This window comes from Atractosteus spatula, chromosome 25 (genome assembly GCF_055471065.1).
Source record: "Atractosteus spatula isolate fAtrSpa1 chromosome 25, fAtrSpa1.hap1, whole genome shotgun sequence".
Taxonomy (NCBI): domain Eukaryota; kingdom Metazoa; phylum Chordata; class Actinopteri; order Semionotiformes; family Lepisosteidae; genus Atractosteus; species Atractosteus spatula.
Window position 1 is genome coordinate 9,098,801 of NC_142730.1, and position 25,845 is coordinate 9,124,645.

At 51.8% G+C, this 25,845-nt stretch overlaps 1 protein-coding gene across 1 annotated transcript in view; it reads right to left on the reverse strand.

The window, feature by feature from the left end:
* iqgap3 (IQ motif containing GTPase activating protein 3) overlaps positions 1-25,845 on the reverse strand; it is a 39,401-nt gene that overhangs the window by 2,304 nt on the left and 11,252 nt on the right. The window contains exons 12-38 of the mRNA XM_088905428.1: positions 25,339-25,502; positions 24,733-24,893; positions 24,367-24,491; positions 22,864-23,027; positions 22,540-22,630; positions 21,318-21,485; positions 20,354-20,496; positions 19,335-19,505; positions 19,076-19,159; positions 18,451-18,522; positions 17,708-17,777; positions 17,396-17,604; positions 16,960-17,112; positions 16,070-16,233; positions 15,010-15,234; positions 13,463-13,603; positions 12,291-12,375; positions 10,092-10,324; positions 8,912-9,044; positions 8,019-8,121; positions 7,361-7,508; positions 6,867-6,954; positions 5,634-5,846; positions 5,131-5,297; positions 4,657-4,785; positions 3,791-3,899; positions 3,417-3,526 (exon numbers count right to left, since the gene is read on the reverse strand). Of these exons, the coding sequence (XP_088761554.1) occupies positions 3,417-3,526; positions 3,791-3,899; positions 4,657-4,785; positions 5,131-5,297; positions 5,634-5,846; positions 6,867-6,954; positions 7,361-7,508; positions 8,019-8,121; positions 8,912-9,044; positions 10,092-10,324; positions 12,291-12,375; positions 13,463-13,603; positions 15,010-15,234; positions 16,070-16,233; positions 16,960-17,112; positions 17,396-17,604; positions 17,708-17,777; positions 18,451-18,522; positions 19,076-19,159; positions 19,335-19,505; positions 20,354-20,496; positions 21,318-21,485; positions 22,540-22,630; positions 22,864-23,027; positions 24,367-24,491; positions 24,733-24,893; positions 25,339-25,502 (3,823 nt within the window). The remainder of the gene's footprint in view (positions 1-3,416; positions 3,527-3,790; positions 3,900-4,656; positions 4,786-5,130; positions 5,298-5,633; positions 5,847-6,866; positions 6,955-7,360; positions 7,509-8,018; positions 8,122-8,911; positions 9,045-10,091; positions 10,325-12,290; positions 12,376-13,462; positions 13,604-15,009; positions 15,235-16,069; positions 16,234-16,959; positions 17,113-17,395; positions 17,605-17,707; positions 17,778-18,450; positions 18,523-19,075; positions 19,160-19,334; positions 19,506-20,353; positions 20,497-21,317; positions 21,486-22,539; positions 22,631-22,863; positions 23,028-24,366; positions 24,492-24,732; positions 24,894-25,338; positions 25,503-25,845) is intronic.

Consider the following 25,845-nt stretch of genomic DNA (forward strand, 5'->3'; position numbering starts at 1 on the left):
TAAAATGTAACCCATGATTATTACGAACAAGAAAGAGTTTTTAGTGTTTCACACTGCTGTTTTAACTCAAGATTCACTTCAATAACATTCTGGAGTGTTGTATTTAAATGCATCTCTCAATACTGCATAGATAGTGGAACTGTATAACTGGCATGAGATTACTATGTTTAAAACAGGAGTCTTTCAGCAGGCTGTAAATTGTGTAGTAATATTCAGGTGGCAACAGGTGCAGAAAAGTGTTCGATATTTCCTTTTCTAATGTAAAAAGGGGTGCAAAACGCTTAACTGTAGCCTATATCCATTTTGCACATTAAAATCTCAGGTTGAAAATAAGCTTGATGCTTCTCTACATGCAGCACAGTCTACAATTCTGATTAACAAAAACAAACCGCATCTTAAAAAGCGCACGCGTCTTTCAATTGGAATTAACTACGGTAGCACAACAGATAACCATTTCCCCGATATCAGGCGATCGATTTTTCTGATCATTCCTCTGCATAAATAAAGAGGTCTTTAAATAGCATTATAACCTGAGCAGTGTTAATGAGACTTCTGAACTCTAGATATTCATCGAGACAATTCATGTTGAAAATCAGGGGTTAGAGCTGCTCTTGTCCTGGCTTGGTGATTTTGTTCCCCATGTTGTCTGTGTTGGAAAATTCGGACCACGAAATAGCAGATAGGCTAGAGATTAGAGATGGCTGGTCGGCCTTTCTTACAATGCGTCTCATGCGATTGCTGTTAACTTGCTGATCCGTGGGAATGAAGCCCTTTTCCAAACAGACACCACCCACAGCAGAGCTCCCAGTCCCAGTCCTTATAATCCTGTCCTGTGCATTAGAGCTCAGTTACTTTACCGACTCCTTAAATTCAATTCTCGCGTCTTCAGCTCAGCTTGAAAGTGGGTGGCTGCTAAAATCTTACCGGTAGCTTGAAATATACCACAAAGAACAGAGATTTCAAATCTTCCCCGAGACAAATCGATCCCGTGACGTTCCTGAGAACTGAGAGAATGAAAATCCCGAGACACAGCGACCATCAGGACCACTGTGGTCCAATAAAGGATTCAAGTCCCCCTTTTTAAAGAACAATGTTTCTCTATTGAGTACTTAAAGCTTTTATGCCACATTTGGTCAGCTGTACAAAGCAGCACGAGTTAATCTCCTTTCACAGCTCTCCCTCCGTGTTCCAGAGTTTTAATTTAATATTTAAGGTGAAACGAACATGTTTTATACAGCGGAGGATCCCTCAACAAACTCTTAGGAATTCACAAGCCTGTCTCACATTGCCTCCTAAGCAAAACAGCTCCCCACAGTGAGCCCTGTCCTGAATGTCTAATCCTTCTTGTGGGACAGAAGAAAACGCCTTTAACGAGGTGTTAACTACTCGATGCCGACTGTGAGATCGTACTTCATAAAGACAGCACTACGTGCCTCCGACAGGAGTGAAAAGATTGGTGTAAACTTCGTTTGCACACAAGGCAAACTGCTTTCATGTCGTAAAAGAGCTCAGTGGTGCTCACTGACCGAGGTTAACACAAAAATAGTCCTTCATTACAGGAATTAGACACCAGTTAGCGCATCTTACAGGAAACAAAGTAAAAACCCAAATGACATCACGTCAATTCCCGGTAATGTTTACATTACCAGGTTAGATTACATTTCTTTCAATCTGAAATGCTGCCAAATTAGCTTCAGTGCGTATGTAGCAGCTTATATATATTCACGCAACACGCAGTAAAGTAGTCCGCGTGTTTATATAAGGCATAGCGAGCAGTACGCGGTGCGGTACGGTTACAGTTCATTCATGCTTTCGGGCCGTCTAGGCTCCGGAAGCGGGGGGGGATCACGCGCACTCGGGGTCTCCGCGAGGTACCTGCGGCTTCCGCTGACAACGGTCACCCGGAAGTAAAGAAGACCGCAGAAGGGCTCGCGGCCTGCTTTACCGAGGCGCCGTCTTTTCTGTAAAACTCTTCACACGGACAGCAAATCGGGGGAAGCCGATTGAGTCCTTCCAGCTGTCACCCCCTCCTCCTCCAAAAAAAGGAGTAAAATAAGCAAAATCATTTGATTTTTAACCACTTCATCCGTGCCACTGTGGTCCATGAGCGCCCCCCCCCCGCGCTCCTTGACAAATTCACTCCAAAACACGCGAAGCGGGACACGGGAACGGAAAGCTTCACGTTTTAAGTCACACGAAGCGTCCAGACAACCGTTCACTCACGCAGGCTGCGGCCGGAGGAGAGCGCCGGGGTACCGGTACCGGTACCGGTCCGACTCCGTGCGCCTGGGAGTAAACCATCCCGCCGGCCAGGATACCGGACACACGCGGTTCCACCCCGCCTTTCTGAGTTCTGGACCTTTGCGCTTGTGTGTAACGAACCCATCTCGCCGCCCCCCCCTCCCCAGGACTGTAAAGCAGTAGCAGACCAGACTGGCGACGGATGGGCGTGACCCCACTAGTCGCTGGGTACACCACAGCAGGCCGCCTCATGCAGGACCCGGCCGTGTCTCCACCGACACTCATGAACGCGCAGTGGACTCGAGGTCACGACGTGTAGACTCGAGGGACGTAATCTAATACTTTGGTAACGCGTATGTAACCGTATCAGTACTTTCAATTAAAAGTGTTGTAATATTGCTTGTAATTATTGTATTTAAAGGAACACCGGAATACTGAACTCTTAAACCATAAGGCGACGACTTGTTCATGCAGAATCGACCGGAGTCGGTATTTTAATACATTGTTTCGCTTATCTGTGAATATGGGTTTTTAAGTGCAGTTACAGAGTAGCACCTTCGCCTTGACCCGCATCAAAGATCTGCAACTACAGCACGACGCGCTGGCGGCTGCGGCGGGCTCTCGACTGGTCCACTGCTGCCGCCCAGTGGCTTGTCCGGGTCGCTGCAGCGCCCCAACGAGGCCCAACTCATTTTGCGGACTTTGTGACGCAACAAGGCATTATTATAGCTCCTCTATAATTATTATAGTTACTGAGATTCCACAGAGCCTGGATCTAACACATCCGTCTGCTGGAACATAGTTCCTCATGAGGAGTCAACACTGTGTTGCATAGCGTCACAAATCCTTCAGGATTCTTACAAGCTCCCTTAGGTGTGTTAACTTTCATATTGTAAGAGGACGATTTTGTTTGCATTGATTATGAAACTGTGAAAAAAGCATGATTATGGCTCGGCTTGCAGTTATAAAACAGATATAATGTACGGAAACTGAGTACTGCCCTGGTATCCCCTCGCCATGAACAGGGATACCGGAAATCTAAAATCAAGGACAACAGAACAAGTGCAAAAATAAAAAAGTCGAGGGTACTTTGCTTGACTCCACCCCAGAGTTCATGGGCTCAGCAGCGCTGGCACCAGAGGGGGGCGCCGTCTCTCCCCCTCATCTCCACTCACTTCTTGAAGAACTTCTTGTTCAGGAGGAAGATGAGGAGGTTCACGTTGACCTTGGCCTTGTCGAACATCTTCATCACCGCCACCCCCTCGTACTGCAGCTGCAGGAGATCCTGTGCCAAGAGACGACAGGTGGGGGAGTTAGAGGGCACAGCGGCACTCGCACACAGGAAGGGCTGGGCGTGAACTCGGGAAGCCTGGAGCTGGCGCTGTGCCGGCCAGCTGACTCCATGACTGGAGGTGCTGGGTCAAATGGCCACGTGGACAATCGGGCCAAGGTCAACCTGGCAGGTGTGCCATGCTGGCTGTTATCAGGTTCCCTCACCACGCCGAGACACAGACGGGCACAGTGCCACCCGCGGACACACGGGACGCACCTGGTACTTCAGGGGGAACCGCTCCATGTCCACGCCCATGAAGCGGGCTTTCACCAGGAAGGTGCCCACCTCCTCGCAGGGCACGATGTCGAAGATCACGTTCTTGAACCTGCACGAGAGACACCACAGCCCTCACGTCACCAGCCCGGCAGAGGAGGCCGCGCGTAGGAGTGGGGAACAAGCTACCGCGACACCCTGGTTTCTATTGAGAAACGGCTGGATGACATGCTGGGATCAGTCCAAGTGGATGGGCCCCGACGCCTCCGCAGGGCTTCCTTGAAGCTGCTCTCACCTTTATCCTGACCTGCTGGTTTGGGCACCTGAATCTGATGTACAAATCAGAACAAACTGGGCAGCCTGGTGAAAATCTGTCAGGTCACTGGTGCTGATCTCCCAGCCCTCTCCTCTGTCTGTCTATCAAACGCGTGTTTTGCGAAAAGCAAAATCCGTCTTTGATGATCCTTCACCCCCCTTGTTTGATAACGTCCGTTGCTCCCATCAGAACGCAGATACCGACTTCCCAACTCCAAAACCAACAGATTCCAGTTCTCATTCATACCTGGAGCCATATCCTCACTGAACTCTTGACCTTCTATGCAAATATGTATATGTATGTATATTGTTGTTCTTGTCGGATTTTTTCTTCTGTCTGTCCACTAACACTGCTGCTGTAAAACATCTGCCCCCCCCGGGGATAATAAAGTCTTACATCCTCGTATTTTTAAACATCAATTAATAAATCGTTAAACAGAAAAAGGTGTTCAGTTTGCCCTCACAGGTTCAAAGAGACAATAATATAATAAACGTATTTTATATAGCGCCTTTCAAGGCGGCTTCTCAAAGCGCTTAAAGAGGCGGGAGCTCACTGGGCGAGGGGCAGGTCCTCGATCTCCAGCAGGACGCCCTTCTCGTGCAGCTGGGCCGCGGTGTAGATCAGAGCCGCGGGCTTGGCCCTCTTCCCCCTGCGGTCCGCGGGCTTCTTTCCCTTCCCTCTGCTGGGACACAGGCGGCCGGGAGTCAGGCCCGCAGAGAGCACACACACACACACACACACACACACACACACACACACACACACACACACACACACACACACACACACACACACGAGCCCCGCATCACATGAAGCCCGTCTCGGCTGAGGCAGCCTAGGCGAGGAGGGGTGGTTTATAATAATCACCACGACAACATCGTGGAACCGGACTGTTTCTTTAAAAATAACCCAACAGAGTGTGTGGTTTTTAGGCCCAGTTTTGCCAACTGCACCATTTCAAGACGGATCAAATGGATTACTCTCGTTTTCCCTTCCCTCTTCCCTCTCTCTCCGCGCCGCGCCGCACCTGTCCCCGGCCGTCAGGTTGGCCAGGCTGGTCCTGATGTACTGGCTGTAGTAGTCGATCTGCTCGTGGTGGAAGTGGCTCTTGCAGTCCAGGCTGTGCAGGGTCTGCCTCAGCTTCAGCAGTTCGGCCTGCCTGCGCTGGCGGTACCGCCGCTGGTTCCGGATGTCCTAAGGGGTCGGGGACACGACAGCCAGAATCGCAGGATTTTACTCGTCGTGGCAAAAAGAAATGGCTCTCTTCCTGTGTGACTGTGTGGGTGGTTCTGGGTGTAGTTTCTGTGTCTTGGAATGAGTCACCAGTTATCAATAATGGGACCTGAAGACTTGGCAACTGGAACGTTACCTTGGCGATCGGCGCCAGTACCCGAGCCACTGCGCGTTACCTTGGCGATCGGCGCCAGTACCCCAGTCACTGCGCATTACCTTGGCGATCGGCGCCAGTATCCAAGTCACTGCTTGTTACCCTTGGCAATCAGCGCCAGTACCCAAGCCATTGCGCGTTACCTTGGCGATCAGCGCCAGTATCTGAGTCTCGGTGTTGGGAGGCGTCAGCACTCCTAGAGTCTCAAGCCTCCTCAGGCTGCGCAGGATCTTCCTCTTCTTCTCCTCCAGCGACAGGTTGCCGTCCGCGATGAGGGACTGGTTGCGCTTCATCTTCTCGGGGGTGTGGGCGTCGCGCTGGGCGCGCCTCTGCATCATCCGGCAGTGCTGCACCTCCTGGGAGAGAGAAGGAGGGGAAAGTCTGGAGACGGACGCAGGCCCTTCAACCCATCAGAACTCACTCCTCTCCTCTGGGCTGAGCCCAGCCTCTGTGGCCCCAGTCCGGAATAGCTGCAGACAAGAATCTGCTTACCGACCCTTTAAGATCACTAAAAAATCCTGCAGGACCGTAGTTCTCCAAGGCCAGAGTTAAAGACAATAGAGGGCTGCAATGCTGGGCCCCTCTTTAGACGACAGAAGCTGAGGACCTTACTAGCTGGTCATCTCATGGCACTGACCCCAGGAGAGGGGGTGTTAATCCCAGTGCCCTGAGGCGGAGCAGTGGCACTGTGGCTCAGGATCTGCGCCTGTGGCTGGAAGGTTGCCGGTTCAAATCCCACAGCCAGCAGAGGAATCCTACTTCACTGGGCCCCTGAGCAAGGCCCTTAACCCCAACTGCTCCAGGGGTGCTGTACAATGGCTGACCCTGCGCTCTGACCCCAGGCTTCTCTCCCTGTCTGTGTGTCTCATGGAGAGCAAGCTGGGGTATGCGAAAAGACTAATTCCTTATGCAAGAAATTGTATAGGGTTAATAAAGTGATCTGATCCGAGTCCACTTTGGGCTTGAACAAGCTGATCAACCTAAAATTTCCCCTAAATTCACCTGGTAAATTGACTCTATGGTGTCTCTATGAAGCTTTAACATGGCAAAAACCCAGGCATGTTTTTAAAAAACAAAATGGCCGAAAGTCATTTCTTTATAAAAGAGCAAGAGAAATGCATCAATGAGGCAAATGAAGAGCCGTTGCTTTAAAAACAAACGCAAACCCGAGTCGATTTTAAGGCATCAATCTGGCTCATGGCCGGACCAGAGTCAGCTGCGAAGTGAAGCCGCAATAATTCAGTCGGGACAGGCTGAGAGCCTCAATCCCTCTTCTCTTGTTTAAAGCCGAGAAGAGGCGTGGAAGAGACAGCTGTGCTGGGAAGTTTGTCAGAAGGCTAAGGGGATGGAGAATGGAGAGGGTACACAGTCCTCACCTGGTCTCTGGAGGCAGAGGCTCGGAGCACCTCGGTCAGGGTGTCCCCAGGCTGCGTCCTGATCACATCGATGATCAGCTGCTTGGTGCTGCGACCGAGACAAAGGCAGCACTTTTGAACACTTGCTCATATTTTCAGTGCAGAGGCCAGCGCTTCAAAATCAGATCTCGAACCAATGCTGGCTCTCATAGTCCATAGGAATAGTCTCTCTTCTCTCAAGTGCCTCGGCTCTCACCACTAACCCCACACTTCCTCCCTCTGTCTCTCCCAGTGCCTCGGCTCTCACCACTAACCCCACACTGCCTCCCTCTGTCTCTCCCAGTGCCTCAGCTCTCACCACTAACCCCACACTGCCTCCCTCTGTCTCTCCCAGTGCCTCAGCTCTCACCACTAACCCCACACTGCCTCCCTCTGTCTCTCCCAGTGCCTCAGCTCTCACCACTAACCCCACACTGCCTCCTCTTCTGTCTCAGCTTATAGCCCTTTCTCCTCACCTCAGCAGGAGGCCTCGAACATCTGGCTTGTCATCGGTGCTCTTGAAGATGTCAAATTTGCTGGTGAGAGTGAGAGATACTTCCATCTTGCTGTACTGAGCCAGGGTCTGCTCCGCGCCAGGATCTCCAGAGCTCGCTGCACCCTCCCCTGTGCCAAGCCACAGAAACCAAGAGCCACGATCAACACCACCACCAATTCCCCCAAACCAGAAACCAGCTGCCCCTGCTGGAAGTGAAAGAGTGTGTGAAGATCTTTAAGCCGGTAGCTTCCACTAAGCTTAACCCTAAAAATCTAACTGGGGCTTTATTTCAGTAACAATATTATGTGCACGAGTGGGAAAAATATGGGTTTTGGACACAGGGCAGTGGCCTGGATTAGGTAAAGTCTCAGTCTCCCACAATCTTGAATCTACACAGTCATAATTTGAGTGGCTTCTGAAGACCTGGACCAATATAGTTTTGCTTAAGTTAGGCAAGAACTTGGCTCAGGCAAGGCTTGAGCAGCTCTTGAACACTGCATCCTGGCAGGACCGACCAAATGAACCGCTACACCCGCTCAGAAACCCTGCTCTGGCGTTCCAAGGCGTTTCCGAAGAGCCGACGCCGGCGCGGCCGGGCTACCCCGGAGGAGAAACGGCCGCAGGGCGGGGCTGGTTACCGACGAGCGCCGAGATGGAAGGCACTTCTCCCAGGTCCCGCAACAGCTCCCGCAGGGGGTCGTCGGGGTCGGGGCAGAGGGCGTCCTGGTGCTCCAGCAGCAGCTGAGCAGCACAGAAAAGAGAACGGCTGTTACCCAGGATTTCAGCCGTCAGGCCGGGATGGGCGTGCGAGACCCCCCTGCAGAGCAGCCCGAGGGCGTTTTGAGTTTGGACACTCGCCGAGACCCCGCGACGTTGTGGTTCCTCTGAGAAGCACGGGCCGGACTTCCATCACTATAGTGGACTCAAAACCGAGAACAGGAGCTTCCACACTCCCCCAACCCTCTTTCCACAGAGGGTGGTGGGGGTGTGGAACAAGGTTCTTGGAGCCGACACCCTGGCTTCTTTCAAGAAACGGCTGGATAATATCCACATTCAAACTGTTTACTTGTTTACTTGTACATTGTCTACTGTTTGTTTGTATATTGTCTTGATGCGCTGTCTGCACTTTGTGTTTTTACACTTGTTTTAACAATCAAGAGACTTTCTGCAAGTAAGAATTCCATTGTACCAGTACATGGATCAGTTACACATGGCAATAAAGTTCAACGTATCAATTAACTACTGATTGCCAAGGCAGACGGATGGGACAAATGCTCTCCTCTCCTTTCGTAACTGTAACCCCACGGAGAACTAGTGGAGTAGGAGACATGAACCCTGCGAGCTGCAATCGGGCTCCAGCCTTCCCCGAACCCTTTGCTTCCTGGCCTGCTGGCTGTTGGGCCTCTGTGAGCAGCAGCAAGATGACGCACTGCGGGCAGATATAGAGGCTGTGCCCGAGTCAGCTGCCAGCTGCTGAAGAGGACACGGCTTGTGCACACTGGCTCTGGGTGGGGGACCCCGTGCCGCTGACCTGGTGCGTGTTGACGAGCTCCCCGATGGAGATGTAGATGACGGGCTTGTTGAGGGTGACCGTCTCCGAGTACTCGTCCACGTTGAAGCGCTCCTCCGGCTCGGGCACCTCGCAGGCGGCACACAGGAACCTCCTGGGGGCACACGGAGAGGGGTGGGTTCGGGCGGGGGTTTTACAAGCATTACTGTGACACCCCAAAGTGAGGGAGGAGGGACCCCAGTTACCACTCTCTGCAAGACAAGCCACTCAGCCCTTTCCTCCTGCACAGGAGTGGAAAGCAGCTGGGACACTGAGCTCACCCAGGAGTCCACCAGTCGCCAGCAGAGGGCCCCAGAGAGACGCGAGAACCAGCCCTGTCGCTCTTCCCTGACAGCGGCGTGAATCTCTCTCAGCACAGCGAGTCCTCGGCGCGCACAGAGAAAAGAAGTCTTCCACAGAGCCATAACACTCACCCTAGAGCTTCAGATAACAGGAGCCACTTCACACCGGCTCTGTATCCCCGTCGGAGATATTATCGGTGAAAAGCACAGCCTATAAACGCGATCCCAGCATGCACCTGGAGTCGCGCGGGTCGCAGGCTGCTGAGAAAGTCAGGCGGCTGGGCTCTGAAAACCGAGACCTGTGCAGCAATGAGTTCTACATGGGAGCACAGGGCAGCCCCTTGCCCACAGAGTGCCCTCCAGCCCATGAGCCTGGAGGCACTGCGCCAGCACAGCGGTTCACAATCAGGGCAGCGTCAACCTCATGGGCAGCCCCTCCCCCACAGCCCACCCTTCCACAACATGGCTCGCAGGTACTTGCAGAGCCTCGTTTACGTCTGGAAAACATCTCTAGCGTCAGGAAAATAGCCGACTTCTTAGCTTTGTTTTGGGAACGGCTGGGGAGGGCACTGCCCACTGCTGCCCACGTCCAGGGGCTGCCCTTGGTCCACCGCAATCCCAGGAGCACGATGCACAGGAGCGGTCAAACCCAGACGTGAGTGTGGAGTCTCTCTGGCCGCGGGGGCTCGTGTCTGACTTGCTCCCCCACGCTGTCTCCGCACTGCGGCTACTGGAAACAGCCCGCTAGTAGCTGGATGTACGAGCCTATCTGAGGCAGGGGTTGGTCATGACCTGCTCAGCTCTTTCACACAGCAAGGGATAGGAACCCCCCTCCTCCTCCTCCGTCTCCCCCCACATACCTGAACTTGGCGTGCGTGTGGGTGGTGTAGTCGTTGAGCGCGTGCAGGGGGGCGCTGTCCCCCTGGAAGAGCTTGTGGGCGGCGCCGTGCTGGAGGATGCGGGCGATGGAGCCCAGGGTGCGCCTCTGGTCCGGGAGCAGAGAGGAGCCGGCCGAGAAGTCCACCACGTCGAAGCCGTCGGGAGCCACCACTGCCGGGTTCATGTAGCGGTAGTACAGCAGGGTGCCCACGATCTGCCCCAGGCACAGAGACACACACACACACTCTTATCATGGTGCACACCAGTACTGGGCTTATAAAGCCCAAATGCCTCCTGTTCTCATATCTCACGGCACTTTCATGCTTAAACTGGACTGAAAACATCCTGGCTTCTCCAATATATACAAAACACACATCTTAAAATGATCTCAACATGCACGTACTCAGATCTCATATCTTTCTCCTGGAGGTGGCAGCAGGAAAATGCAAGAAACCAGACTAGGGCGTTCAAACCTGTGATATCCCCAAAACCCTCCAAAAATGGGAAAAAAAAAACACAGGAAGCCGAGACTGGAGTTAATTGTGCACTAGAAAACCCTGGCTCTATGGGTCAGGAGAGTGTGTAGCACCGGCAGTAAAGTAGTGTGACTGTCAGGATTTCCTGGTCCTGGTGACTGTAGTGTCTGCTTCCTTCTTTCATGGAAGAACCTGATAGATTAATCCCATTAGGACTGTTTCCTGCTTCTAAAAAGGATCAGCTCTCAAGTCACTTATGAAATCTTTTACAGTTCCAGAACTGTAAGTAGTTTAAAACTGTGGTGCAAGTTAATCATGAAATCAGCTCAAAACAACCAACAGACTCAAGCACCTGGAATTCAAAGTGCTACTCTCCTATTAATATAATTACAACCATTTAATTAGCATTTTTGAAATCAGTCCCAACCCTGATACCTTGTTAACTGTGACAAGTCTGTGTTTTTGCATGCTTGAAACTGATACGAATTTCTCATGTGCTTCTGTTCTTGTGCTTTTCACAGGCTCCTGATGACAACACCAAAGTTGATGAGCTTCATTCGTATTGAATCACATCCAAGGATGGTAAAAAATTAGATGTTTTTTCTGGCTAATCAAGTGTCTATCTTTTAAAGAGATGGTGATTTGTTTGAAATTTCCTGATGAACAGTCAGGATAAGAGGTGAGGAAAAATTTATGATAGGAGTAGACAAAAAACAACAATCTCCTACATTATTATTGAGATCCAGTGCCTTTCAAATATTCTTTTAAGGGGACCCATACAGGCTAATACAGTATGCAATATTTTCTTTCTCTGTAGACTACATTTTCAAATTTAATATGCAATACTACTTCATTAATCCATTCTTTTTGAGGCGGTCTGGTGTAACTCACTCATTTTTGCAAAAATATGTTTTAAGCAATGCTACTAAGGCCCAGAAAAGCATTTTTATGTTGAATTGGTGATTTAACTTCTGATATACAACACCCAATATGCAAAAAACAGGAGATGGTGAAACTGAAATATTTAAGTTTGGAGGTCCAGAGCGACTATGTATGGACAGTCCCACAGTAAATACAGTAGCGATCCTTTAAGAGTATTACATTTTGCACATGTTCCTGTGCGATACAACTTTACCTTTTCCAGTTTTTTGGGAATACACTGCAGTCTATTTAAAGTCTATATTGAAGCAGCTAATTGTGTATGGCTCTAATTGCATAACTGGCATTGAGTCAGACTGCATCCCCGTCCCGTCTATGTCATCTGACCCCAAGGTGAGATCAGCTACCTAATGAGACGTACAACTATCAAAACACCTGTCTGACTTCACATTAAGCAGGTTGTAAAAAGAGCGAGCCTTCACTTCTGTATTAGTCAATGTCATTTAACTGCTGCTGATAATCTAATTGCTGATTAGTGCATTGTGCTCCTGGGATTGCGGTGGACCAAGGGCAGCCCCTGGACGTGGGCAGCAGTGGGCATTGCCCTCCCCAGCCGTTCCCAAAGAGTTTTTCTCAGTAAGCTATTAAGTTTTGCATAGTTACAGAAGCCTTTACTTGGGAGAGATGTCTGATGAGATAAATCAGAGAAGGCGATTCATTTGTTTTCACCAGGACCCTCTTGTAATGTCCTTCCACTGGGCACAGTGGCTCCCAGCAGGCGAACACAACAAGCTGCTGTCTTCAAAGCGCAGGAGCCGGACCTACCTTGTAGAGCTCATCCTCGCTGGCCTGGGGGAACTTCTCCTGGAGCGCCTCTTTCAGCACTTTGGCAACGTAGCGCATCCCATACCTGCGGAGACGAGCACATGCCGTCAAAATCCTTCCGCGCATCTCAAGTCGGGAGAGTTGAGCGCTACCGTTCGGGCTTCGGACGGTTCCACGCAGCCCTACCGAGCTTTTCGCCTCAAAGCGGGTCAAAACGTTGAGGCGGGAAATCAATTTACTCAGCGAATTAAGATGACCTGGAGGGAGACCGGAGGTCAGGCCCGGAGCAGCAATGGGGCAAACACGCCCGCGCTCGTCAGCAGCACCCCAATCTTGACCAAATGGTCAGGAGCTCGGGGCGACGTCCCTGCTGCGGCGCTGCTTTTGGGACATTGCTCGTCGGCAGGGATGAGCGCCTCCTGCTGGACCACCTGCGCCACTGACTTTTACAGCAGCAGGATGGTGTTTTCTTGGAGGGCTCCAGTACTGACCCAGCCCAGCCTTTCTCAGCTGGGCAGCTCAAAACTGTTGCCCAAATGGCCCAGAGCTCCCGGGGTACTGCCGACGATCAGATTACTCCCATCAGTCTCCTCCACTAAGTATTTGACTTGATGATGATTGAAATGCAACGATTTTACACCTGGGAACCTTCTGCTTGACGATACAAAACAACCTATCAAACCTGCTGGACCGCACCAGCTGAGGGCCTCTGGCTTAAAAGCAGCAAAAGGCAGATCGCTGTGCTGACACAGGACAGGCAGTCCCAGGTGCACTTTCTTGTTCTTCTTAGAGAAAGGAAGTGATGCAGAAACAGAGTCCTGACAGTCTGTAGAGGTGTAGACAGACACGAAAGTGTCTCAGAGCTGTTTGCAGGAGAGACAGCTATTGACAAACAGAAACTGATTCAGGCCAGCTTCTGTAGGCAAGACCGCCGAACAGAGAACCAGACTGACAGCAGCTCGGGGAGGCTGGAGACTGGGAGAATCAGAGACATGGACCTTGTGGTCAAAACTAAGAAGGCCAGAGATGGAAGGAAGCTTAGCAAGGCTGGGGACAGTAAGACAGTCAAGACAGATGGACAACTAGTTACAAAAGACTGTCTAGTCTGCAGAGAGACAGAGGCCCGCGTGGGCAGGTGGTCAGAAGAGTCCCAGCCAGGAGAGCAGACTCACGGGAGCTTGTGCACGCCGGAGGTGATGGCGCCCAGCACCCTGTCGGTCAGCGTCTTGAGGTTGCGGATGGAGATGTCGAGGCGCCGCTGGACTTCGGGATGGCTGAGAGCCTGCTCGGCGCTCACCTCGTAGGGCAGGGAGCTGCGCAGACAGGACAACATTTTAAAATCGCCCCTGAAGCAGGAAATATTAACATACCAACTGCACTGGTGCTCCTTGGCTATATCAAAGAATAGTGCTTAATAAGACGCCTTATTTCAATTAATATTTAACATATATGAACAGTATTATAGTTATTACACTCCTAATGTGTAATTACACTACAGTCTGGTTTCTCTTCAGATCGTATGTTTAATGATTCATAGTACAAAAGGAACGTCAAAAGAAGAAAACCTCATACTGTCAGTGCATTTGCATATGTGGAGCCTGAATGAGTTAAGCTGTAATTGAGATTCACCAATTAGAACACAAGGTTATATCCGAGAGGTGGCCTAAACGTGTTTGGTAGTAAGCAGATAATGGACGCAAGCATCTCAACTTGCTGTTTCTTAAAGGAATCCAGGGTTTCATCCTCAACATGGCTGGACAGCTTGTTCCACACTCCCACCAGCCTTTGTGCAAAACAACACCTTGGTTCTCGGTTTTAAAAGCACTTCCCCACTTGTTTCCACTGTCGATTCTGAAGAAACCCAGTGGGTTCACTATTAAAATGCTTGAAGGCTTCGACATTCTTTGTAATACTCTCTAAGGATGTGTGGCTCTAGTTTGACTCCACCAGATGAAATCCGTCACTCCTATCAGCTGCCCACTCCATCTGAAGAGTGAACAGCTGGCAGGCGTCACTTACACTATCTATCCTGCCAGGTAAATAGGATTGTTTTAAAGGGGAACTGCAAAGCTATTTTTATATTTCGGGGTTAGAAAGAATCAGCATTGATGAGGGCATTTCAGACCCCAATAAAAGTAAAAAATATACAGTAACTTGTAAAACCTCCAATGTACATCACAGAATAAATTAAATTTCCAGGTCTGCTCAGGGCCATGTTCTGCGATTCTGAATGAGGCAACAAGACTTCTGGCGACATGCTGCTGCCTTATTACACTGCAAACTAGCAGGCCTGTGAATTAATTTCTTTTAATCCAATAGAAATACTGCTCCTCATCTTGAGACAGATGTGCTGACCAAAACTACTAACTTGTTAACTCTGCATGCAGATCACGTTGGAACTTTTCTGCGGAGGAATATCTGCTGCACATATACATCACAGAAAACTAGTCATCACAGTGACTAGTGAGCAGGAAGGGCAGCATCACGTCTCAATTCGTGGGAGCTCGAATGCGAGTTTGCGACAGCAGGGCAACTTGCAGTACTTTCACAGAATTCATTATCTTATGCTTAATTTGAAATTTGTCAGTTTTATAATATCAATGAATTTTTTCGGTTATTGAGATTTAACAGCCGGTCTGAGAGATTGGGTCTGCAGTTCCCCTTTACGTTCATGTGACACCACACAAGGGGAGACGCGGTCCCCCTGCGGGGCGCTGACCTCTTCTGCCCGGTCTGGGACTCGGTCTGGTTGACCCAGCTCTTGTAGATCTCCACCGGGTCGGTCCTGATGCACAGGGCCTTGTCCTGCAGCACCTCCCTGATGGCGGGCCCCAGGATGTCCCGCAGGGCATTGTGGCCCCTGGCGTTGCGGTAGAAGCTGACCAGTAGCCGGATGACAGTGGGGTTCCCAGTCACGGCCTCCTGCGGCTGGTCCACCTTCAGCCTGGTCGAGGAGAATCAGAAGGCAGGTCCTTTCAGAGTTCCTTACTTTACAGGTATCTATAACACACTTATTGGGCACAGCCAGAAATTTCTGATATTTTACCCACCCGTTTCACCAAATGCTAATCAACCAGGCTTCACAGCTGCCCCCCTGCACCACACGGAGAGAGTGAGGTCCTACAGAGGCCACTCCCCCCATCACAGACCTTCTGTCATGCCATTCCTCCCATTTGGCCTACAGGAGCGGTAGCCTCCTAGAGGGGAGGTACGTCTCTTGCCGTTGGCACTGCAGGCTCCTGGTACACCCCAGGGGTCACTGCTGCATCAGCTCCAAACCCTGTCCAGCTGAAGTCACCGCTGGCTGACCGAGCGTGTGGCTCTACCTTACGCTGGAGTGAACCAGCAGTGTCTCGACCAGCTCAGCCTCTGCTCTCCTGCTTGGGGAATCCCCGATTGTCACAGACACCTCGGAATCTTGATGACAGCAAGCTGCTGCACCCTTTTTGCACATCCTGAAACTCTGCTCGGCATGACTGCCGAACACGGCAATCCATGTGTCTCCTGGGGAGTGTTGGAAGACGGCTGCATCACTTGGCACAGTTAAGAGTGAACAAGGTGCAACAGAAGCAGCTCCTCTTGAAGCAGCAGCAGCAGAAAGAAGTCCTGCAGCTCATGCCTCTTAAGAAATCAGTCATGCTCGTGTGTATAGACAGTTTGTGAATTACTGCAGCAGCAGGTGTGTGTGTGTGTGTGTGTGTGTGTGTGTGTGTGTGTGTGTGTGTGTGTGTGTGTGTGTGTGTGTGTGCGCGCACACGAGTGCGTGTGCGATTGTGTACCTGATCTCCTGGCGCAGGGCCGTAGTGAAGAGCTGCAGCAGCAGGTAGGCCTCCCTGCAGTCAGAGCCGTAGTTGAACAGGGTGAAAATCACTGTCTCCAGGAATCGCGTGGACTTGTTCTGGGGCATCAGGAAGATCAGCTGGGCCAGATACAGAGGCTGGGTCTGGATGAAACAATGCACCGCATCTGTGAACTTTCAGACGGACTTCAACAATCCCTCAAGGATCAGGGCCTGCCTGCAGGAGCTCCTCACTGCTTACAATGCCAAGCTGCTCACGGAGATCATAGACCACCGACTGACTGGTCACACCCAGGAACTACGGAAAGTCAGCTGGACACAGAGCTGCTATGCCTCCTCGCGCCAGAAACTCGAGATGCAAGATTGTTGTAAAAACAGACTGGGGCCTCCCGAGTGGCTCCTCCAATGAAGGTGCTCACCTGAGAGCACAGGTGGAGCTCTATGATCACGGGTTTGAGTGACGCACAAGTTGGCTGAACAGCACAGGTGTAAGATTAGTCAGCCTCCTGGCTCTCAGGAACATAGCCACCCCCTGTGGTCACTCAAAGCTTTGCAATGAGGTTGCAGGAGTTGCCTGCAATTCCTCTTCACCCCCTGTGCGCGATCCCGGGGTTTGTAGATGGGGAAAACAGCTGGCCATTCCAAAGCACGTGTGCATAAGAGACTAGTGATTCTAAATGTAGTAATAAAAATATCTGAATCTGGAAGAAACAAAGAGTAGGACCCCAGTCCTCACTGCACGGGTGTGCCAGTTCATGCAACAATTCCAGGACATGGATCACATCATGCACTGACTGCTGCTGAATGCAAAGGGCTTCTTATCTCATGACGAAGTCCTGGGGCTACCCCCCTCCCCCTCCCCCGGCTCACCTGCAACAGGTAGAAGAGGTGTTGATACGCCTCCAGCTTCTCCCTCTTCTCCTTGCTCAGCGACTTCAGGCCCTTGCTCTTGTCCAGCGCCATCATGTCCGACAGCTGCTCCTTGTTCTTCCGGGTCAGCTTCTTGCAGTGGGACACGACCTCCTGCAGCCAAGGGAAGACAAAGATGCACGTGACGTGGTCATCCGAGGCTCGGAACAGGGGCTGCTTTTTAATGGCAGTTTAAGCAAAACTAGATCGCATTCACCTGCTTCTGCGTTAGGATCCCAGCGACAGATTAACCCATTAACCCATTATCTGATAGAGTAAAACGACAGGATATTTAAACCAGGAAAAAGACCGGCGGTTTTCCTGCTTAACCACGCAGTCTTTCCCGCCTCTCCAGGCCCAGCCCCCTGCCCCCGGGGGCCGGGGCGGCGGGTCTCACCTGCAGGGTGACGCGGTTGCGGACCAGCAGGCCGATCTTGAGGTCCATGAGGTCCAGGTCGCTCTCCAGCTGCCGGTTGGCGCGAATGGTCCTCACCACCTCCTCCCGCAGGCGCAGCAGCTCCCCCTCCTGGCGGATGTCGGAGTCGCCCTGCTCCAGCAGGTGGGCGAACTGCCGCACCACCGACAGAGGAGGGGTCGGGGAGCCCACTGCAGGGACAGGGAGGGGGCGTTCAGGGCGAATCCCATGAAAATACAGTCAGCCCACAGGCAGCGGTACCAGTAGCAGGAGTCGCGCCGACGGGGGCCTCACCCAGCTTCCTGTAGTCTTCCCGCACCTTGTTAGCTCGGAAGAAGGCCTGAATCTTTATAATGGCACCAACCTGCATGAATAATAGGGGATTATAAGAAGCACGAGGCTTAAGAACAGCTTCCACCCTACAGCGGTGCACATCATGAACAGCTACAGGAACTGTGCAAGGCCTCAGAACTCAGTGCACCTCTACACAGTGTACTTTTCACCTGGACTACCATGTATTTTTGTCTGCTACATTTTTGCTAGGGATTTTTTTGTTCTGGTTGTTTGACTGTACAATCACCATTTTTCCAATGTATTGTCTACATTGCGGGGTGTTGCCTGTCATGCCGGTGTGAATAAGGATCTTGATGTCCCTGTACACATGGCCAGAACCTCCTCTCCTCTACTCTCTGCTCTAGGGGGTGAATGAATGGGATCAGTGGAAGCTCTGTCAGAGCCTGTGCTGGAGGCACCGAGAGCAAGGCAGGACCAGGCCCTGGGTGGGACGGCAGGCCACATGCATACAACCCCGTAAGGGTAATTCACAGGAATCGCCTTGACTTTGGATGGCGGGAGACAACGGGAGCACCGGTTTTCCTGCAGAACCGCCACCAGGTGTTTGTCATCACCACAGGAGGGGAGGGAAAGGTGAATACCCCCCTGTGCCATACAGCACACCCCCCCCCCCCGCCCCAGGCTGAACTCAGGAGCCAGAAGAGCTCTCGCACCCCTACTCCTCAGCACTGCATTCCACCTACGTTTCTTCTGAAGTGGCGGAGACGAGCGAGGTATCTCCTGCGAGCCAGCCACATCCGCACAAACGCCTGGATCTGCGGGGCAGGAAACACCAGACAAAAAACTCATCAGCAACTGCAGGCACCGGCACTGTCCCCCACCACCAGACCCTGGCACTGAGCCTGAAGGGGTACTGCGATTGGTTCCAGTACGGAGCCACTGCGCCTTTACTGGCTCTTGGCACATTAGTAACAACTGGAAATACTCATTTGAAAAAGGACAATTTTTAACCCCCGTGCAAGAACATTCTCAGTCTCTCACCACCAGCTTTGACCACTTCTGCCAAGTTTGTTATGAACTTCGCTGTTACCACCCACGGTGCTTCCCATAATTCCCTCCTCAGCTCGGCAGCCGCCAAAAGTCGTAAAGTGTCGCGTTTGTAGCTGCTCTGCGACCACAGAAAGCAAACCGATCGCCCCATTTCTTGAAGGCTGTATAGGCTAACCGGCTGGAAAGGTCACGGTGAACTGCGTAGTGAGCTTTAGGAGGCAGCAATAAAAAATAAAGAAAATCCCACAAGGCCAGGCTCTTCAGAAGCTCAGGTGAGGAGGAGGAGCAGTGAAAAGGGCGAAGGATGAAGATGCACACCTTCACAGCGGCGCGCCAGTTCTGATACAGGTACTGCAGCCTCTGCCTGTACGCTCTCTGCTGCAGGAACCTCCTCCAGTGAGACTGAAACACAACAAGGCGAGTCAGGATCCCGACCCCAGCCCACGGACAGACCGGAGGGACAAACGGACATCGAGAGCAAAACGGAGCGACTGAAAGAGAAACAGATGTGGGTCCGGTTCTGCAGGAAGGCCGATGTCAAGCCCGGACGAGACGGGGCCCCGGGGCGCGCGCGTACCTGGATGCTGACGATGGCGGGGAGCTGCCTGCAGAGGAAACGCCGGCGGGAGGCCAGCTGTCGACGCACGAGGAAGCCCCGGGCCCGGGCCTGCAGCAGGACCAGCAGGGGCTGGCTGGACCGCCACTGCGCCTGGCGGCCGTGAGCCTCCGTGACCCGCGAGACGACGGACTGGGAAAGACAAATCAGACTCCTGAGCCGCCTGGAGTCGGCGTTAAACACCAGGCACGTCTCTCTGACTGCAGGCTGCGGCGCCCCGGGCTCCTCTTTACACAAGAAACAATGATACAGTAACACCCTGATGCTGCTAATATTCAATCTGCACTCTCTGCTGCAAATCAGTGCTGTATTATCCTGGATCTCTTCACATTTAGAGCAACTCATCTGCTGCCCCTCTTGTCCTTTCCAACCATTTTGTTTTTAAAATGGACAACGTTTACAACGGTATACCTCCAATCTGGAATCGCTAGTTGTGCCCTAGCGTCTCGCTCGCGGGAAGACGTCTGTGCCCACATGGGCAGAACGAGGAGGGGCAGGCAGGCCTGCTGGCTGAGCCACGTACGTGTCGACTGCTACAGGCTTCGAGTGCTGCAGCTCCAGCTGGAGAAGAGGGGTATCCCGCACTGGTGTCACCCCAAAACTACAGTACAGTCTCCAGGGAGCCCACAGAGGGGGCTGTGGCCACTAGGATGGCTTTAGACAACTATCCTACCTCTACCACTGCCTCTTGGGTAATCCCAGTCACAGTCGGCTAGTGATGCGGCTCAGGCTCAAACCTGTGATCGCAGAGGCTCAGTGACCAGTCAGCACAAGCGACTCCACCAGTCGGGCCACTTGTGTGCCCCACAACGCCAAACCTTAAAAGCTACTTGTACCGATCACAGATGAGACGAGACAGTGGATATGATCTCTCCTGACATTTATCAAACAAAGCACAGCTGACAGCTCAGCTTGAAAGAAGGAGAGAAAAGACAGGCCGCCCGTCCTGAACGGTTCTCAAGAACCCCCCCCCCGCTGACCTGCAGCTCGTCGTGGCCCAGGTGCAGGCTGTTCTGGACGAAGCCCTGCGGTCGGTCCCAGCCGCCCTCCAGCCTCTGCAGGTGGAAGTAGTAGTAGCTCCCGTCCGGCTGCCTGTGTCTGAGCCATGGGCTTCCGTTGTCACCTGCCAGCGTGCGCACACACACACACAACACGCCCTTGACACCTCTACTGCTCAGTCCCCCCCATCAAGCAGATGAAAGTGCTTTGCTTTCTCTAAAAAGTTAGGGTCATCAATATTTCATTTCATCCAAATGTCATCAATTTGGAACTTTTGTTCTCTGTGTGGCCTGGACTGTGAGTAACTCTTTTAGTGCACCCCTCACTGTACTGATTGTATTGTATGTATTGTACTATTATTATTATTGTATCATTTGTTACACTGTGGCTGTGTTGTCTGTGTTAAGCTGCTGTTGCACTGCAATTTCCCTCACGGGATCAATAAAGTATCTATCTTCGAGGTGATTTAAGTCAAAGACCCTAATGGTCTTTGTTAAATGATCAGGTTACACGAACGTAGTTTTCCATCGTATTTGGCACACTGCATATTGCACTACCTGTATTTGGACATAATGTATTGCATACACCCTGGATATGTAGCAGTTCTATTTATATTGATTTTTTTTAATTCAATTTTTATTGCACTGTTATTATGCAACTTCATTCTGTAGCTTTTAATTTTGTGATTTGTATTTTTATCTCCCCCCGGTGAGCTTGCAGAAAAGACACTTCATTGCCAGCAATTACTGCTGCACGCTGTGTTCTTGTGCATTTGATAAACTCTGATTGATTGATTGGGGCGTCGTAAATCAATCAGACAGCCCCTCCTCCCACCCTCCTGTAACTCCAGGAACCAGGAAAAACCCCAATTGCTTCCCTCTCTTCCGCCCAAGTCTCGGACGAGCGCCCCGGGGGGGGGGGGGGGGGGACAGATCCCGGCCTCACCTTCCATAACCTTGGCGCGCTGCAGGGCGGCCAGCTCCGTCTGGTAGGCCGCGCTGCACTCGGGCGCCACGCTCCGCAGCGCCACCTCTGGCAGGCACAGGACGCGCAGGGTCTGCGAGGCTCGGCCTTCCTTCACCGCCTGATTGACGGCGGCCAGGCCCAGCGCCACTGCAACAGAGCCGAGGAGCGAGGGCGAGTGAGTGCGCTCAGGTGCCCCCGGCGCACCAGACCCGACCGCTGCAGAACTGCCGAGAGCTGCTCTGCAAGCGGATGACGTGCAAATAACTTCTAGTGCCACGAGAAAAATCCTTTTTCCCGCTAGAAACGGGAAAATGCACTCGAATTTTCAGAAGACTTAAAAGACGTCAAGCTCCTATTCATCCTTGGGAGCTGTGGCAGCTCAGACGGCAAGGGTGTCTAGCTCCTGAACCAGAAGGTCCCGGGTTCAATCCCCAGTTATTCTTCCAGGCTCTAATTTCTTCCCGACGACTCCCAGGTCCACTCAGCCTGCTTTCCAAGTGAATACCGGGGGTTAATCCTTCTGGCCAGCCAGGTAACAGGCCGGCCGGAGCGTGATGCTGACCACCTCACCTCCACCTCCAGGGTCGGACGGGCAAGAAAAAATGGTGGCCCTTGCCCCCCATCCCCCCATGGGCCTTTATGGCCTGAAAAGGGATTTACCTACCTGTTCATCCTTAAGACTGCCTGGCCTACAGCAGTGTTTCCCAGTCCTGGTGCCCCCACACTCCTGCTGGTCTCCATTCCAGCCCACTGAAGCTTTAACTGACCTGAGAAGCTGCTTCATCGGAAAACATTTGTATTTTGTTTCCAGTCACAAGTTTGGGAATCTAATTTCACTTACGAAATACAAAGGGTTCAAGCTCTGACATGTTTAAGAGCTGGGAACAAACAGCTCAAACGCATCTTGTTATTATTGAGTCAATGGAGGGCTTGATTTGTGTGACTGAGGGCTCAGTTGGAACAAAACCCAGCAGGTGTGTAGGACAGCGGGATCAGGACTGGGAACCAGTGGCCTAAAACAAGGACAGATGGTTGCAGGGAGCTAAATTCAGTCCTGGATGGGAAGCTTGAAACAATTTAGAGATACCAGTCATTTAGAAATGCACATAAGGTTCATGCTAAAACGTGACGGATATTTGAGCACTGTGACACATTTCTAGTACGATGCAGGAAAAACCAAGCTGGGGTGGAGGAGACTCACTCTTGAGCGCCCTCTGGCTGTCCTGGTTGGCTCTCATCACCCCCTCCTGAATCTCCGCCAGCCACAGCTCTGCACTGGGGTCTCTGGTCTCCTGCAGGAACAGGAGCAGAGACCCAGATCAAGGCACCACTTGCCTCCCCGGACAAACGTACAATAAATACCCATAAGCAATAAAACCCATGCACCCGATATCAGGTCACTAACTTGAATTCCAAGAAGAGAACAACTGTGCCTGATGCATCAGGGGAATTCTAGGTCAAGGTTCAAGGCTTTGTGAGATCATCTACTTCATTTATTCTCTCCCACCTCCGCCGTTCCCAGTACCTCTGCTTTCTGCCTCTTGGCACGGGTCAGCACGTCATGGTAGCGCCCGGCATTCGCGAGCAGTACTTCCTCCAGGCCACTGGAGGGCAGCAGCAGGGCAGCCACGGTGCGCTCGGGGTCACTGCGACACAGAGCTTGGTTGATCATCTTGATGGCCAGAATCTCTGCAGGGGAAAATATCAATGGATGATATTTAACACTAATCAAGTTATACAGTCATTTAGGAAACAAGGCTGAAATATGGTTCCCCAGTAAAAGCCGTCTGCACTCCCACGGACTTCCCAAGTGACGAGGCTTGGACTGGCAGCTACTGGACCATAGAAATCAACCTTTACAGGTAGGAAATGTGGGTGGCCATCACAGGTCATGGAAAGCTGTATGGACTATCACAACAACATGCTCAACAGATTCAAGACATCTTATCCCCACTCTGCACAGGTATCTTACAACTTTATATCATCGGACATATTTGCCATTTTACTCTCGGCCCCAATCATTAGCAATCATTCAAATGGCTCTTGACAGTGGTGTTTTTCGGTGTTTCTGCCACAACCTTCATTTCAAAATCCATAAGGCTCTTGTTTTTCAGCCCACTCCACCCTGTGAGGACAGTGTTGTACACAGCGCCCCCTGGTGGCTGCACCGTGTCAGTAACCTGGCGCGGCAGGGCACGGTTTTTTAGAGCAGGTCGCAGAAACAGGGTGGCAGAGCGGTAAGTCCTACAGCAGCTTGTTACCACAACGGAGAAAAAAAAACCTTGTTTATACGAGACGGTATTGCCTAAAGAGGAGAAAAAAATAATCTGAAGGAGCACGTGTTGCGTCTTGTGTATACATGAAGTACAACGCCGTGTCGGTAAGCATTCCCAGGTTAAACAGGTATTGTTTTCGCCGTTTCTGTGACAAGTAGAAATGACATGGCTCTTTTTTCCCCCCCAAAAGAGGAGTGTGATTATATCCTACCGTTGTTAAACTCAATGCTACTTTGCACGGGACAATATTATTGCTAAACAGTACAATGCAATAAACTGTATTAATATAATAGGCAACATTGTTCACAAATTAACTATTGCATATCAACGCAATACTATCTCTTATAAACAATATTTTTTCTCCGTGGCCTAATAAGCTTCCATAAAGGCACCTTAATATTAAGATCAAATCACTTTATGGTCCCTATACAATTTCTTGTATTAGGAATCTGTCTTTTCGCATACCCCAGCTTACTCTCCATGAGACACACAGACAGGGAGAGAAGCTGGGGGTCAGAGCGCAGGGTCAGCCATTTATACGGCGCCCCTGGAGCAGTTGGGGTTAAGGGCCTTGCTCAGGGGCCCAATAGAGTAGGATTCCTCTGCCGGCCACGGGATACGAACCGGCAACCTTCCAGCCACAGGCGCAGATCCTGAGCCACAGAGCCGCCGCACCACATATTACACAGGCAGGACCAGACCCCCCCCACCCCCAGAATCCCCGAATCCGCGGGGAAGAGGACACCACTCACGGTCGTGCTCCTCCTGAATGGCGGCGTTGACGGCGTGGATCCCCCCCTGCAGGTCATTCCAGGTGAGCAGAGCGCCCCCCTGTGGCGCCGCCTGTCTCTTCAGGCTGGACAGCTCCTCGGAGTACCTGGCCCGGGAGGAGAGACGGGCTGAAGGGACTAACCCAACACACTCGGAAACGAGCTCTCTCGCGAGACCGGACCCTGGAAGTCGCCATCCCGCTGGGAACCGCAGCCTTCTCAAGACAACCTGACTGCGCCGTGACCCGCGCAGCACCTCACAGCGGATGGAGAAACTCGCCCGCAGCAGCCGGAGCTGCAGAAATTTGTCTTTCTGTCTGCTCTCCGTCCTACATGGTCATCGCTCACCTCTGGATCAGACTGTCGTCAATGTCGGCCAGTCCGGCCGCAGGGTTGACCAGAGCCTCCCAGAACCCGCTGACGTCGCCCACCTCCAGGGCCTGGTTGACGAGCGCCACGGCCGACAACATCTCCACGGCAACAAAGAGCTCCTCCTGCTGCAGCTCCCCCTGGTGGCAGAGAGAGGAAGCACCGTTCGCGGTGCAAGATGAAGCTTTTTGTTATCTGGAGTGCAGCCAACACAGTCACTCCACATGACAGTGCACTCATAGCATTTAAATTCAGTTAAAAATCTAATAAAACAGTTTGTAAAAAGCAATCACAAATTATGGCCTCAAACTAATTGAAATTGCAGTGCTTAAAACTGAAAAGGCTTAAGTCTCATTCATTTTAGATTTTAACATTCAGCAAGACAGAGTCAAAACAACTGTGAAGCCCCTAGATGAGCTGGCAAGATCTAGCAGTGCAAACTGCTGGTACTCTTAACCCCCTGTAATTAACGCAACCCCCACAACATGTGGCTGTCATTAACAGAAGATTTCAACAGTCAAAACCCAATCTGCAGTGATGCTGTACAGACTGTCCTCTCCGAGAGGCGCACAGTGGGTGCCCTACCTGGGCGCTCTGAGCCTGCAGGGGAGCCAGCTCCCGCTGGTACAGTTCTGCTGCGAAGGGAAGAACATCTGGGAGCTGGGCGTCGGGGTTCATCAACGCCTGCAGGGTGCCCCTGGCCTCCCCGTGCTGCAGGGCCCTGTTGATCTCGCACACAGCCTGCTGCACTGCACAGAGAGAGACACACCCTTACAGGCTGAAGACGCAGACCAATCAAACGAGCACCGACCGCCCGCTGCACTGCACATAGAGACACACCCTTACCGGCTAGAGACAGACCAATCAAACGAGCACCGCCCGCCCGCTGCACTGCACATAGAGACACACCCTTACCGGCTAGAGACAGACCAATTAAACGAGCACCGACCGCCCGCTGCACATAGAGACACACCCTTACCGGCTAGAGAGACAGACCGATTAAACGAGCACCGACCGCCCGCTGCACATAGAGACACACCCTTATAGGCTTGAGACGCAGACCAGTCAAATGAGCCCCGACCTCCCGCGGCA